The sequence below is a fragment of the Passer montanus genome, unplaced genomic scaffold (assembly GCF_014805655.1).
Source record: "Passer montanus isolate IOZ18808 unplaced genomic scaffold, ASM1480565v1 scaffold161, whole genome shotgun sequence".
Taxonomy (NCBI): Eukaryota; Metazoa; Chordata; class Aves; order Passeriformes; family Passeridae; genus Passer; species Passer montanus.
The window spans coordinates 484,734-498,802 of record NW_024363272.1 but is presented as its reverse complement, the minus strand read 5'-3'; the positions used below and the strand labels follow the sequence as shown (position 1 = coordinate 498,802).

Below are 14,069 nucleotides of genomic sequence, written 5' to 3'. Positions count from 1 at the left end.
ACCACCAGCAGCGACACCGACACATCCCAAAACTCCCGACAGCCTCCAAAACCCAGGATCATCCCAAAAGCACAGGGCCAGGCAGGGCTGCACGTAGGTAGGTGTTATATTTCTGATAATAAATAAGCTTTTTAATAACACGGACATGGAACAGACACCCCCCTCCCCCAAAATACCGTCCATAAAACAGCCCCCCGCCCCCCTCCCCAACCCACAGGGTCCCCCAGGGCCAAGCAGCAGATGAGGGATGGGGGGAAGGGGCAGGGAACAGGATGAGGCCATGGATGAGTCCCATGATGTGCACCCCAAACCCCACAGGGACCCCCGGGACGGCGGCCCCGTGTCCCCCAGACCCCACAGGGACCATCCCAGGTGACATCCCTGAGGGTCTGAGCACCCCAAACCCCCCAGGGACCCCTCTGGGTTGATGTCCCCAGGTTCTGTGACCCCCAAGACCCCCAGAATTGATGTCCCCAGGGTCCTGTGTGCCCCAAACCCCACAGGGACCATCCCAGGTTGATGTCCCTGAGGGTCTGAGCACCCCAAACCCCCCAGGGACCCCCCTGGGTTGATGTCCCCAGGGTTTTGTGACCCCAAAGCCCCCCGGGGTTGATGTCCCCAGGGTCCTGTGCACCCCAAACCCCCCAGGGACCCCACAGGGTCGATGTCCTCAGGGTCTTGTGTGCCCCAAACCCCACAGGGACCCCCCTGGGTTGATCTCTCTAAGGGTCTGAGCACCCCAAACCCCACAGGGTTGATGTCCCTGAGGGTCTGAGCACCCCAAACCCCCAGGGACCCCCTCAGGGTTGATGTCCTCAGGGTCTTGAGCACCCCAAAACCCCCAGGGACCCCTCTGGGTTGATGTCCTTGAGGGTCTGAGCACCCCAAACCTCACAGGGACCCCCCAGGGTTGATGTCCCCAGGGTTTTGTGACCCCAAACCCCCCCAGGGTTGATGTCTCTGAGGGTCTGAGCACCCCAAACCCCCCAAGGACCCCCCTAGGGTTCATGTCCCCAGGGTTTTGTGACCCCAAACCCCCCAGGGACCCCTCTGGGTTGATGTCCCCAGGTTCTGTGACCCCGGACCCCCTCAGGGTTGATGTCCCCAGGGTCCTGTGTGCCCCAAACCTCACAGGGACCCCCCAGGGTTGATGTCCCCAGGGTTTTGTGACCCCAAACCCCCCAGGGTTGATCTCTCTGAGGGTCTGAGCACCCCAAACCCCACAGGGTCGATGTCCCCAGGGTCCTGTGCACATCAAACCCTCCAGGGACCCCTCTGGGTTGATGTTCCCATGGTCCTGTGTGCCCCAAACCTCACAGAGACCACCCCAGGTTGATGTCCCTGAGGGTCTGAGCACCCCAAACCCCCCAGGGACCCCCCTGGGTTGATCTCTCTAAGGGTCTGAGCACCCCAAACCCCACAGGGTTGATGTCCCTGAGGGTCTGAGCACCCCAAACCTCACAGGGACCCCCCAGGGTTGATGTCCCCAGGGTTTTGTGACCCCAAACCCCCCCAGGGTTGATGTCTCTGAGGGTCTGAGCACCCCAAACCCCCCAAGGACCCCCCTAGGGTTCATGTCCCCAGGGTTTTGTGACCCCAAACCCCCCAGGGACCCCTCTGGGTTGATCTCTCTGAGGGTCTGAGCACCCCAAACCCCCCAGGGACCCCCTCAGGGTTGAAAACCGGGTGAATCCACCCCCAGACCCCCCTCCCACGGGGGGCAGCCCCCCAGGCTGTGGGGCTGGCAGGGCAGCGGTGCCAGGCAAGGGCATCCCCCCTTTACTGGGGGGGGGACCCCAAACCCCTGCCCAGCCCCTCACCCCATTCCGGGGGGGTTCCCACAGGTGGGTGCGAGTCGGGGGCGGGTCGGGGGGGGTCCATTCCCTTGTCCCCCCCTCACATGACGGAGCAGCTTTTTGCCTTTTCCTTCTTGAAGGTGGAGGAGATGAGCTCGGAGCGGCTGGGGAGGTGCAGGAGCCGCTTGGAGAGGCCGCGGGGGGGGCTGCGGGGCGGCGCCGGGGGGGCCCTGCTCAGGCACAGCCCGGACACGCTCCGGAAGATGCTGTGCACGCTCTTCTCCGACGTGAACGCCGAGCACTCCAGGTAAGCCTCGGCTCCCAGCTGCCGGGCGGCCGCGCAGCCCTGCGGGAGCGGGGCGGCGCCGGGTGAGCGCCGGGAGCACCCCCAAACCCACCGGGACACCCCAAAAAACATCAGGACACCCCAAAATCCACCCCCACAAACACCAGAATATCCCAAATTGAGCCCCACGAACACCGGGACAGCCCAAACCCACCAGGACACCCCAAAGTGACCCCTGTGCAAACACCAGGATCCCCCCAAAACCCACCCCACACCAGACCACTGGGACACCCCAAAAACACCCCCCAAAAGCATCGGGACCCCCCCAAACCCACCCCTATATCAGACCACCGGGACACCCCAAAAATCACACCCACAACCACTGGGACACCCCAAATCCACCCCCAAAAACACCCCAAAAATCACCCCCTGCAAACACCAGGACACCGCAAACCCACCAAGACATCAGACCACAGGAACTCCCCAAAAATCACACCCACAACCACTGGGACACCCCAAAACACCAGGACACACCAAACTGACCTCCAAAAAACACCAGGACACCCCAAAAATCACCCCCCAAAATCACCAGGACACTGCAAACTGAGCCCTGGTGCAAACATCAGGGTCCCCCCAAAACCCACCCCCATATCAAACCACAGGGACATCCCAAAAATCACCGGCACAACCATCAGGACACCCCAAATCCATCCCCAAAACCACCGGGACACCCCCAAAAACACCGGGGCAGCGCCGAGTGAGCGCCGGGAACACCGGGACACCCTGAAATTTACCCCCAAAACCACCGGGACACCCCAAAATATACCAGGACACCCCGAAATACATCCCCCAAACCCACCGGGACACCCCCAAAAACACCGGGACACCCCAAAAATCACCCCCTTCAAACACCAGGATCCCCCAAAACCATATCAGACCACCAGGACACCCCAAAAATCACCCCCACAACCACCAGGACACCTTAAACTGACCCAAAAAAATACTGGAACACCCCAAAAATCACTCCCTGCAAACACCAGGATACCGCAAACCTGCTCCCCTGCAAACAGCAGGACCCCACCAAACCCACCGGGACACCCCCAAACCCACCGGGGCAGCGCTGGGTGAGCTCTGGGAACACCGAGATACCCCTAAATATACCAGGACACTCCCAAACCCACCCCCAAAAACACCGGGACACCCCGGAATACACCCCCAAAAACACCGGGGCAGCACGGAGTGAGCGCCAGGAACACCCCCAAACCCACCGGGACACCCCGAAATCCACCGGGACACCCCCAGACCCACCGGGACAGCACAAAGTGTGCCCCAGAAATACTAAGACACCCTGAAATCCAGCCCCCAGAAACACCAGGACACCCCCAAACCCACTGAGACAGCACAGAGTGAGCCCCACAAACACCGGGACAGCACAAAGTGAGCCCCAGGAACACCGGGACACCCCTAAATCCACCCCCAGAAATACTGGGACACCTTGAAATCCACTGAGACAGCACAAAGTGGGCCCCAAACCCACTGGGACAACCCCGAATCCACCCCCACAAACACCAGGACATCCTGAAATCCATCCCCAGAAACCCCAGGATATCCCAAAGTGAGCCCCAAACCCACTGGGACAGCCCAAACACACCATTGTGACAGCCCAAAGTGAGTCCCACAAACACCAGGACACCCCAAAATCCACCCCCACAAACACCAGGACACCTTAAACTGACCCAAAAAAATACTGGAACACCCCAAAAATCACTCCCTGCAAACACCAGGATACCACAAACCTGCTCCCCTGCAAACACCAGGACCCCACCAAACCCACCCCCCCGTCAGACCACAGGGACACCCCAAAAATCACCCCCGAAAACACTGGGACACCCCAAAAATCACACCTACAACCACTGGGACACCCCAAATCCACCGGGACACCCCAAAAATCACCCCCTGCAAACACCAGGACACCCCAAAGTGAGCCCTGTGCAAACACCAGGATGCCCCCCAAACCCACCCCACACCAGACCACAGGACACCCCAATCCCACCCCCCACAAGCACCGGGGCCCCCCCAAACCCAGCGGGCCCCCCCAGACCTGCTCGTAGGAGATGGGCGCCTGTTTCTGGTGCGAGAGCTCCAGCAGCGTGCTCAGGTCTGTCCTCAGGTCCGTCTTGCAGCCGATGAGCAGCACCCGCGTGTTGGGGCAATAATCCAGGATTTCTGTCTTCCACTGAGGGGTCAGGGCAGCGCTCAGGGACAGGGGGAGCCCGAAAGCCTCTCCCTGTCACCCCACGGGGGTGGTGTGCCAGCCCTGAGCCCACAGGGATACACCCAGGACAGTGTCCCCATGTCCCTAAGACCCCAAACCCCACAGAGATACCCCCAGGACAGTGTCCCCATGTCCCTGAACCCCCCAGACCCCACAAAGATATCCCCTGAGCCCCCCAAACCCCACAGAGATACCCCCAGGACAGTATCCTAACATCCCTGAGCCCCTCAGACCCCACAGAGATACCCCCAGGACACAGTCCCCATGTCCCTTAACACCCCAGACCTCACAGAGACACCCCCAGGAACCCCTCAAACCCCACAGGGATACCCCCAGGACAGTGTCCCCACATCCCTGAATGCTGCAGACCCCACAGAGATACCCCAGGACAGAGTCCCTATGTCCCTGAGCCCCCCCAAACCCCTCAGAGACACCCCCAGGACAGACTCCCAACATCCCTGAGTCCCCCCAAACCCCTCAGAGATATTCCCAGGACAGTGTTCCTATGTCCCTGAACCCCCCAGACCCCACAAAGATACCCCCAGGAGCACCCCAAACCCCTCAGAGATACCCCCAGAACACTGTCCCCGTGTCCCTGACCCCCACAGGGATACCCCCAGGACAGTGTCCCCACATCCCTGAGCCCCCCAGACCCCACAGAGATACCCCCAGGACCCCCCAAACCCCACAGAGATACCCCCAGGACAGTGTCCTTGCATCCCTGAACACCCCAAACCCCACAGAGATACCCTCAGGACAGTGCCCCCATGTCCCTGAGTCCCCCAAACCCCACAGGGACCCCAATGCATGGGTGTCCCCGCTTCCTTGAGCCCCCCAAACCCCACAGAAACACCCCCAGGACACTGTCCCCAGATCTCTGAGCCTCCCAAACCCCACAGGGACTCCTCTGTTTCAGTCTCCTTGTGTCTGTGAGGCCCCCAAACCCCACAGGGACTTCCCTGCATGGGTGTCCCCACATCCGTGAGCCCCCAGACCTCACAGAGATACCCCCAGGAGCCCCCCAAACCCTACAAGGACCCCCCTGTCTCAGTCTCCTTGTGTCCCTGAATCCCACAAACCCCACGAGGACTCCCCTGCAAGGGTGTCCCCACATCCTTGAGCCCCCCAAACCCCATGGGGACTCCCCTGCAAGGGTGTCCCCACATCTCTGAGACCCCCAAACCCCACAGGGACCCCCCAGGACAGTGTCCCCACATCTCTGAGACCCCCAAACCCCACAAGAACTCCTCAGGGCAGTGTCCCCACATCCTTGAGCCCCCCCAAACCCCACGGAGACTCCCCTGTCGCAGTCTCCTTGTGTCCCTGAGCCCCCCAAACCTCACAGGGACACCCCCCAGACTGGTGTCCCTGCATCCCCGAGCCCCCCAACCCCCCCTGGGGACACCATCCGGGGGTCTGAGCCCCCTCCCCACCTTCTTGGCCGCGCTGTCGAGGGTCTCGGGGCGGCTGACGTCGAAGCAGAGCAGGACGGCGTCCGAGTCGCTGTAGCACAGGGGCCGCACGTTGTCATAGTAGGGAGAGCCTGGGGGAAAGGGGGGTCACCGCTCAGCCCCCCACCCCCGGGACACGGGAAAGGGGGTCTGGCAAAGGGACACAGCCCCCCGTCCTGCCCGGGGGGGGGGCACGGATCTAGAGAGCCCCAAAAGGGACAGAGCTCCTAACACAGACACAGAACCCCAAAAGGGACACAGCCCCCCGCCCTGCCCGGGGTGGGGGCACGGATCTAGAGAGCCCCAAAAGGAGACAGAGCACCCCAAAAGGGACAGAGCTCCTAAAACAGACACAGAACCCCAAAAGGGACACAGCCCTATTCCTGCTTGGAGTGGGGGCACGGCTCTAGAGACCACAAAAGGTGACAGAGCTCCTAAAACAGACACAGAACCCCAAAAGGGACACAGCCCTATTCCTGCTTGGAGTGGGGACACGGCTCTAGAGACCACAAAAGGTGACAGAGCTCCTAAAACAGACACAGAACCCCAAAAGGAACACAGCCCCCTGTCCTGCCCGAGGTGGGGGCATGGATTTAGAGACCCCCAAAAGGGACAGAGCGCCTAAAACAGACACAGAACCCTAAAAGGAACACAGCCCCCCAAAAGGGGCAGAGCCCCATTCCTGTCCGGGGTGGGGACACAACTCTAGAGACCCCAAAAGGGACACAGCCCCCCGTCCTGCCCGGGGTGGGGGCACGGATCTAGAGACACCAAAAAGGGACAGAGCCCCATTCCTGCCCAGGGTGGGGGCACAGATCTAGAGACCCCCAAAGGGGACACAGTCCCATTCCTGTCCTGAGTGGGAGCATGGCTCAAGAAACCCCCAAAAGGCACAGAGCCCCCCAAAACAGACATAGCCCCCTCCCCAAACAGACACAGCCCTATTCCTGTCTGGGGTGAGGGCACGGCTCTAGAGCCCCCCAAAAGGGACACAGCCCCCCATCCTGCCCGGGGTGGGGGCACGGATTTAGAGAGCCCCAAAAGGGGACAGAGCTCCCCAAAAGGGAAAGAGCCCCTAAAACAGAGACAGCCCCCGTCCTGACTAGAGTGGGGGCACGGCTCTAGAGAGTCCCAAAAGGGACACAGCTCCCCAAAAGGGACAGAGCCCCCCAAAACAGACACAGCCCCATTCCTGTCTGGGGTGAGGGCACGGCTCTAGAGCCCCCCAAAAGGGACACAGCCCCCCATCCTGCCCGGGGTGGGGGCACGGCTCTAGAGAACCCAAAAGGGACAGAACCCCCCCAAAACAGACACAGCTCCCCTCCTGCTCAGGGTGGTGCCTCACAGCTCTAGAAAACCCCAAGAATGACACAGGCACAGCTCCAGAGCACCCCAAAACAGACACAGCCCCTAAAGCAGACACAGCCCCATTCCTGCCCAGGTGGGGACACAGCTCTAGAGACCCAAAAAGGGACACAGCCCCCCAAAAAGGGACACAGCCCCATTCCTGCCCGGGATGGGGACATGGCTTTAGAGACCCCAAAAGGGACAGAGCTCCTAAAACAGACACAGAACTCCAAAAGGGACAAAGCCCCCTGGCCTGACTGGAGTGGGGGCACAGATCTAGAGACCCCCAAAAGGGACAGAACCCCCCCTAAAACAGACACAGTCCCATTCCTGCTTGGGCTGGGGGCACAGCTTAGTGACCCCCAAAAGGGACAGAGCCCCATTCCTGCTTGGGGTAGGGACAAAGGTGTAGAGACCTCAAAAGACACAGACCCTCATTCAGCCTGGAGTGGGGACACAGCTCTAGAGACCCCAAAAGGGACAGAGCCCCCCCAAAACAGACACAGGCCCACTCCTGTCCTGAGTGGGGGCATGGCTCTAGAGATTCCCAAAAGGGACAGAGCTCCTAAAACAGACACAGAACCCCTCCTGCTCAGGGTGGTGCCTCACAGCTCTAGAGACCCCCAAAAGGGACAGAGCCCCTAAAGCAGACACAGCCCCATTCCTGCCTGGGGTGGGGACACAGCTCTAGAGATCCCCAAGAGGGACAGAACCCCCCAAAAGGGACATAGGTCCCAAAAAGGGACAGAGCATCCTAAGACGGACACACAAACACACAGCTCTAGAGCCCCCAAAAAGGCACAGAGTCCCCAAAACGGACACAGCTCCCCTCCTGCTCAGCGTGGTGGCTCACAGCTCTAGAGAAGCCCAAGAAGGACACAGGCGCACAGCTCCAGAGCCCCCCAAAAGGGGCAGAGCCCGCAAAAGGAACACAGCCCCATTCCTGCCCGGGGTGGGGACACAGCTCTAGAGATCCCCAAAAGGGACAGAATCCCCCAAAACAGACACAGCTCCCCAAAAGGCACAGAGCCCCCCAAAAGGGACACACGAACACACAGCTCTAGAGCCCCCCAAAAGGCACAGAGTCCCCAAAACAGACACAGCTCCCCAAAAGGCACAGATCCCCCAAAACAAACACAGCTCCCCTCCTGCTCAGCATGTGGCTCACAGCTCTAGAGACCCCCAAAGAACGACACAGGGGCTCAGCTCCAGAGCCCCCCAAAAGCGACACAGCCCCGCTGGGGCCGGGGGGACTGGCACAGCTCTGGAACCCCCCCAAAACGCCACCTCCGTCCCCGCAGCCCATCCGCGTCGCATCGCGCCTTCGCCAGGCAGCGGGAAATGGAGCCCGCGGTGTTTATGTAACAACCCCCCCACCCCCCGTTTTGGGGAGCCCCGGGAGCACCCAGGGGTGTCGGGGTACGGGGGGGGAGCCGGAGGAGGGGGGGCCACACGCTGCCACCCCCTCGGGGCAGGGGGGTGGGGGGGCTTTGGGGTGTCCCTCCCTTACCCCCCCCCCGGACCCCCAAAGGCCTCGGAGGGGTTTCGCAGCCCAGACGCTCCGTGCACGGAATAGCAAAGAGGCTGCGCCAGCGCATCGCCATGGCAACCGGGGACCGGCGGGGACCCCCCCCCGCCCGGGGGGACACTGCAGCACCGGGCAGGGCTGCCCCGAGCCCCCCAACTCTGCGGGGTGCCCGGGGAAGGGCAACACCGGCATGGGCCATCATCCGCCCCATTCACAGGCACGGGATCTGTGATCCCACCCGGGGGGGGGGTCAGCGGGGTGGGGATCCCCCCAAAAAAGGGGGTTCAGCCTCCCGTGACCCCCCCGGTGTGTCTGCACCGCCCACCGTGGGGTGGGTCCCTGGGGAGCAGCTGCGCCCCCACACCCACGGGTATGACCCTAAACCTGAACCCCCCCCTCGCCAGGCAGCGGGAAATGGAGCCCGCGGTGTTTATGTAACAACCCCCCCACCCCCCGTTTTGGGGAGCCCCGGGAGCACCCAGGGGTGTCGGGGTACGGGGGGGGAGCCGGAGGAGGGGGTGCCACACGCTGCCACCCCCTCGGGGACACGGAGCCACCAGCACCGCGCCCGGGACTGCGGGGGGCGCGGGAGGGGGGGTGCGGGAGGTCTGCGGGGTGCCCGGGGAAGGGCAACACCGGCATGGGCCATCATCCGCCCCATTCACAGGCACGGGATCTGTGATCCCACCCGGGGGGGGGGTCAGCGGTGTGGGGACCCCCCCAAAAAAGGGGGTTCAGCCTCCCGTGACCCCCCCGGTGTGTCTGCACCGCCCACCGTGGGGTGGGTCCCTGGGGAGCAGCTGCGCCCCCACACCCACGGGTATGACCCTAAACCTGAACCCCCCCCCAGCGCGGCCGCAGGGACCCCAAAACACCGCAGGGACCCCAAAAGACCCCCGGCCCCCCCAAAAGACCCCCGAGACCCCAACAGGGCCACCAAGCCCCCCCCAACCCGCGCTGCAGGTCCCCAAAACACCCTCGGGACGCCAAAACACCCCACTGCAGCGACCCCCCGATCACTGCAGCATCCCAACCACGACCCCCCAAAAACCCCAAACCGCCTCCCGGGGTACCCCACTCCCCCGGTACCGGGGCCCCCGCCAGCCCCCCAAACATGCACCGCGCGTCTCTCCCCGGTACCGGAGGTGTCCCAGAGGCTCAGTTCCACCCGCTGCTCCTCGCTGGCCAGACACGCCGTGTAGTTCTCAAACACGGTGGGCACGTACGTCTGCAACGGCACCGGCAGCGTCAGCGCCCGGTCCCGCTTTACCGGCGCCCGCTGCCGGTTCCCGGTACCGCTCTGGGCTCACCTCGGGGTAGCAATCCTTGGCCAGCACCTGCAGCATGGCCGTCTTGCCGCACTGCACGTCACCCACCAGCACCAGCTTGCACCGGGCCGGTGCGGCCGGTGCCGGCCTCCGCTCCCGCATGGCGGCGGCGCGCACGGAACCCCCGTGCTCGCACCCACCCACCGCCCTGCGCCCCGCCGCCGCAGCGTCCCTTTATACCACGCCGCCCGCAGGGCCCGCCCACGGCGGCGCCCGCCCGCCAATCAGCGCGGGGAATCCCGGAGCGCCGGCCAATAGCGAAGAGGGAGAAGCGGCGGGACACGCCCCTTGTGGGGGTGCGGGAGCGCTCTTGCCCGCCAGGGGGCGCCCGTGCGGGTCAGGGCGGAAGTGCCGCGAGGCCCCGCCCCCCAGCGGCCGTTGCCAGGAGACGCAGGGACGCGGAGCGGGGCCGGTACCGGGACCGGTACCGGGGCCTGGGGGTGCCTGGGGAGGGAGGTGGGGACGGGTCTGGGGGTCCCTGGAAGGGGAGAAGGGGTGAAAGGGCCTGGGGGTGCCTGGGGAGGGAGGTGGGGACGGGTCTGGGGGTCCCTGGAAGGGAGAGAAAAGCTTGGTGGGGTCTGGGGGTACCCCTAAGTGGAGGGGCAAGGAGCCTGGGGTAGCCTGAGGGAGGTGGGGGTGGGCAGAAGGTTGTGGGGTGCCCCATCGTGCGGGGGGCTGGGCAGGGGGAACAGGCCTTGGGGGACAGCAGAGGGGTCACCACGCACTCCCCGAGCCCTCCTGCCGTGCCCCCCGTGCAGCCATGGCGGGGTCCCGTCTCGCTGCCCCCACGGCGGCCGAGGCCGAGCTGCTGCTGCTGCAGAGACAAGCGCTGGCCGAGGAGGAGGCGGCCAAAGCCAAGAGGGCGCTGCTCACTCGCTTCCTGCAGGTCCAGAACCCCCTGATCCCCTCCAAACTGCACCTCACCTTTCCCCAGCCATATCCCCCCAGCAGGGCTGGCTGCCCCTGTTCTGCTGCACCCCCAAGCCCATTCCTGCCCGTCCCACCTCGCACGGCCCCTCCACAGGAGAAGTTGTCCCGGGAGGAGCAGAGCAGCAGGTGGGGTCTGCACAGGGTGCTCACGCTCTGGCGCTCGGCCCAGCGCAAGGCCAAGGACCAGGAGCTGCGCCAGGACATCGAGACCCTCAGCCAGACCTTCACTCGGGTCATGGACTGCAAGGACAGCGCCATTGAGGTGCCTGTGGGGCCGGCAGGGTGGAGCGGGCTGCCAGGGGACACGTGTGACACCCCCAAAAACTCCGCCAGGCGCTGGTGACGGAGCTGCAGGAAGCGGAGGAGCAGCAGAACCGAGCCCTGTGCAGCCACCTGGACCTCACAGACCAGCTCCTGCACCTCCAGCGCTGCCGCCTGGCCTGCCTGGAGCAGGGCTTCAGCGCCCAGGTGGGCGCCCTGAAGGCCGAGTTTGAGGCTGAGAGGTGTGGAACTTCAGGGGGAGAAGGGGAACGGGGCAGCAGTGGCACTCGTGGGGTGTCCTGGGACGGAGCTGAGCCTCCCCCGGCCTCGTGGGGAGCCCTGCAGTGCCTTTGTCAGGGGGGAAATGTCTTGGCACTGCTTTGTGTCCCCACAGAAAGGCCATGCTGCAGCAGCAGGACTGGGAAAGCCGGGTCCTGCAGGACATGGCGCTGGCCATGGAGCAGGACCACGACAGGAACGAGCAGGAGGCTTTGCTGAACTTCCAGAGCGCCCGGGACGACATCAAAAACAAGGCAAGGGGGCACGGCGGGGGCACGGAGGGGCTGGCAAGGGTGGCAGGGGACGCCCAGGTGTGACCTGCGTGTCCCCAGTGCTGGCAGGATCAGCACTACAGCAAGCTGCAGCTGGTGGCCAGGCTGGAGGGGCTGTGGGAGCAGATCCAGACAGCACGGAGGAGCTACAGCCAGGCCACGGAGAAGAAGAAGGTGGAGTTTGAGGAGCTCAAGAGGAAGTGTGAGAGGACTTCCTGCGAGATTAACGCCCAGGCGAAGAAGCTGGAGAAGCTCCAGGTTTTGGCAGGGCGCTGGGTGGTCCTGGGAGTGGGGTCACCCTCGTTTCCCTCACTCATTTTTCCATGGAATCATGGAATTGTTGAGGTTGGGAAAGGCTCTGAGAGCCGTAAAGCCCAACGTGGCACGGGCAAGGAGGTGACAACAGGCCAGGCTAAGCAGGGGCCCCCCAAAAGTTTGTGGGGGAGTGCCTGAGCCATGGAATCATGGAATTATTGAGGTTGGAAAAACCTCCAAGACCATCAAGCCCAACCATTCTCTCAGCACTGCCAGGGCCACCACTAAACCACGTCCCCAGGGGCCACATCCACGTGGTTTCTGAGCCCTTCCAGGGACTGTGCCTTCACCACCACCCTGAACAGCCCATCCCAAAGCTGGCCCACGGGCAGCCCTGGCAGACAGGAACCAGGAGCTGAGGAAGCTCCTCCAGCAGTACCTGGCAGGGGCTACAATCAACCAGAAGGTGCCCAAAGACCCCCACCCCCTCCTTGCCACCAAGAAAAAGCCTCACCCCCAGAAATGAGCCCAACATTTCTGGGGGTGCCACGCTCAGGGACACTGGGCATGGTGCAGCCTAGGAACCAGGAGCTGAGGAAGCTCCTCCAGCAGTACCTGGCAGGGGCTACAATCAACCAGAAGGTGCCCAAAGACCCCCACCCCCTCCTTGCCACCAAGAAAAAGCCTCACCCCCAGAAATGAGCCCAACATTGTGGGGGAGCCACGCTCAGGGACGCTGGGCATGGTGCAGCCCGAGAGCCTCTGGGGAGGGGTCAACCACCAGGACCCCTTTCCTGGCCCCACCAGCTCCAGCTGAGGCTCCCTGGCAGATCTGCCTGCTGTTTGGGGACTCAGGGATTGTCATTTCCTGGATATGCCTTAAAAGAGCAAAACTGCCTGAAAATGTGGTCTTGTTTCTGGGATTCATTGAGTCTGTAACCTCCTGCTCAGGTCTGACAGGACCCATCAAAGCCCTGGGGCAGGCAGGGAGGGGAGCTGAGGGGGGCACAGCCCCTTCCCACCGCCCTGTGCCCATCACTGTCTCAGGAAGAGCAGCCACAGATGCCGAGGGGAAAGTTTTATTTCTTTTTGGCTTTGTTCCTCTTCTCCTCCTTCTGCTTTTTCTTGGAGAGCTTGGGGCTGCTGGCCTTGCGGTACAGGTGGAAGCCGATGAGCCCCAGCAGCGCTGGCACCAGCCCCAGGCACAGCAGTGGCACCACCTCGTTCACCACCTTCTGCCAGTAACTGGCCCGGGACAAGCCCACCAGCTCCACCTCGAAGCGCAGCACGGCGTCACCTGCAAGGGGGGCACAGCCTGAGTGGGGACCCCACAGAGACCCCCAGGGGGACCCTGAGGGCTGCACTCACCTGGGATGGTTGGGGGGGAGCCCCGCTTGCCGTAGGCTAAGTGAGGGGGAATGATGGCTCTGCGCTTCTCCCTGCCACAGTGAGAGCGTTGGTGCCACAAAGTGGTGGGGACACTGTGGGGGGGGGGACACTGCCCACCCTCGTGTCCCCCATCCACGCTTACCCCACACACATGTCCAGCAGACTCTGCTCCAGACCTGTGACAGAGCGGGGTGAGGGTGGGTGGGCTGGTGGGGTTACCCTGGTGAGCCCCCAGCCCGCTCCCCCTGAGCCCCTCACTCACCAGGGATGACTTGGTGCTTGCCCAGCTCCACCTGCAGGGGGTCCCGGCTCAGTGAGGAGTCGATGATCCGGCCATCCTCCAGGCTGCCCTGTGGGGGGCACGGCCGCGGTCACTGCCACGGGCACCCTTGGGTGGCACCTTCTCCATGTGGCTGCCAGCGTGTTCCCAGTGCTGCTCTGGTGCTGATCCCAGTCCCTGCGGCCTCCCTGTGCCATCCCTGTGCTGATCCCAGTCCCTGTGCCATCCCTGTGCTGATCCCAATCCCTGTGCCACCCCTGTGCCATCCCTGTGCTGATCCCAGTCCCTGTGCCATCCCTGTGCTGATCCCAGTCCCTGTGCCATCCCTGTGTTGATCCCAGTCCCTGCAGCCCCCCTGTGCCATCCCTGTGCTGATCCCAGTCCCTGTGCCA

At 63.4% G+C, this 14,069-nt stretch overlaps 3 protein-coding genes across 3 annotated transcripts; 1 reads left to right on the top strand and 2 right to left on the bottom strand.

Moving 5' to 3' along the window:
* Nucleotides 1-1,526: 1,526 nt before the first annotated feature.
* On the bottom strand, nucleotides 1,527-10,155 carry RND1 (Rho family GTPase 1). The gene is made up of 5 exons (XM_039703280.1): nucleotides 9,994-10,155; nucleotides 9,824-9,911; nucleotides 5,791-5,900; nucleotides 4,184-4,318; nucleotides 1,527-2,142 (listed from the first exon to the last, which is right to left on the bottom strand). The coding sequence occupies exons 1-5, from the start codon at nucleotides 10,111-10,113 to the stop codon at nucleotides 1,897-1,899; spliced, it is 699 nt and encodes a 232-aa protein (XP_039559214.1). The 5' UTR covers nucleotides 10,114-10,155; the 3' UTR covers nucleotides 1,527-1,896.
* Nucleotides 10,156-10,681: 526 nt separating this feature from the next.
* Nucleotides 10,682-12,237, top strand: CCDC65 (coiled-coil domain containing 65). Its single transcript, XM_039703272.1, has 5 exons — nucleotides 10,682-10,897; nucleotides 11,036-11,203; nucleotides 11,275-11,444; nucleotides 11,597-11,735; nucleotides 11,814-12,237. Exons 1-5 carry the CDS (start codon nucleotides 10,772-10,774, stop codon nucleotides 12,204-12,206), a joined length of 996 nt encoding a protein of 331 aa, XP_039559206.1. The 5' UTR covers nucleotides 10,682-10,771; the 3' UTR covers nucleotides 12,207-12,237.
* An 834-nt stretch (nucleotides 12,238-13,071) lies between these two features.
* On the bottom strand, nucleotides 13,072-13,835 carry LOC120499501 (peptidyl-prolyl cis-trans isomerase FKBP11-like). The gene is made up of 4 exons (XM_039703286.1): nucleotides 13,660-13,835; nucleotides 13,540-13,573; nucleotides 13,377-13,447; nucleotides 13,072-13,305 (listed from the first exon to the last, which is right to left on the bottom strand). Exons 2-4 carry the CDS (start codon nucleotides 13,548-13,550, stop codon nucleotides 13,088-13,090), a joined length of 300 nt encoding a protein of 99 aa, XP_039559220.1. The 5' UTR covers nucleotides 13,551-13,573; nucleotides 13,660-13,835; the 3' UTR covers nucleotides 13,072-13,087.
* Nucleotides 13,836-14,069: the final 234 nt, after the last annotated feature.

Excerpts from the sequence above, each read along its gene's own strand:
- RND1 (XM_039703280.1), bottom strand. The coding sequence starts at position 10,113 with ATGCGGGAGCGGAGGCCGGCACCGGCCGCACCGGCCCGGTGCAAGCTG. Across the intron at positions 4,319-5,790 it reads TCGACAGCGCGGCCAAGAAG|TGGAAGACAGAAATCCTGGA; the intron begins GTGGGGAGGGGG and ends CTGACCCCTCAG. Across the intron at positions 2,143-4,183 it reads CGCCCATCTCCTACGAGCAG|GGCTGCGCGGCCGCCCGGCA; the intron begins GTCTGGGGGGGC and ends CCGCTCCCGCAG.
- CCDC65 (XM_039703272.1), top strand. The coding sequence starts at position 10,772 with ATGGCGGGGTCCCGTCTCGCTGCCCCCACGGCGGCCGAGGCCGAGCTG. Across the intron at positions 11,445-11,596 it reads GCCGAGTTTGAGGCTGAGAG|AAAGGCCATGCTGCAGCAGC; the intron begins GTGTGGAACTTC and ends GTGTCCCCACAG. Across the intron at positions 11,736-11,813 it reads GGGACGACATCAAAAACAAG|TGCTGGCAGGATCAGCACTA; the intron begins GCAAGGGGGCAC and ends GCGTGTCCCCAG.
- LOC120499501 (XM_039703286.1), bottom strand. Across the intron at positions 13,306-13,376 it reads CTCCCCCCCAACCATCCCAG|GTGACGCCGTGCTGCGCTTC; the intron begins GTGAGTGCAGCC and ends CCCCCCTTGCAG.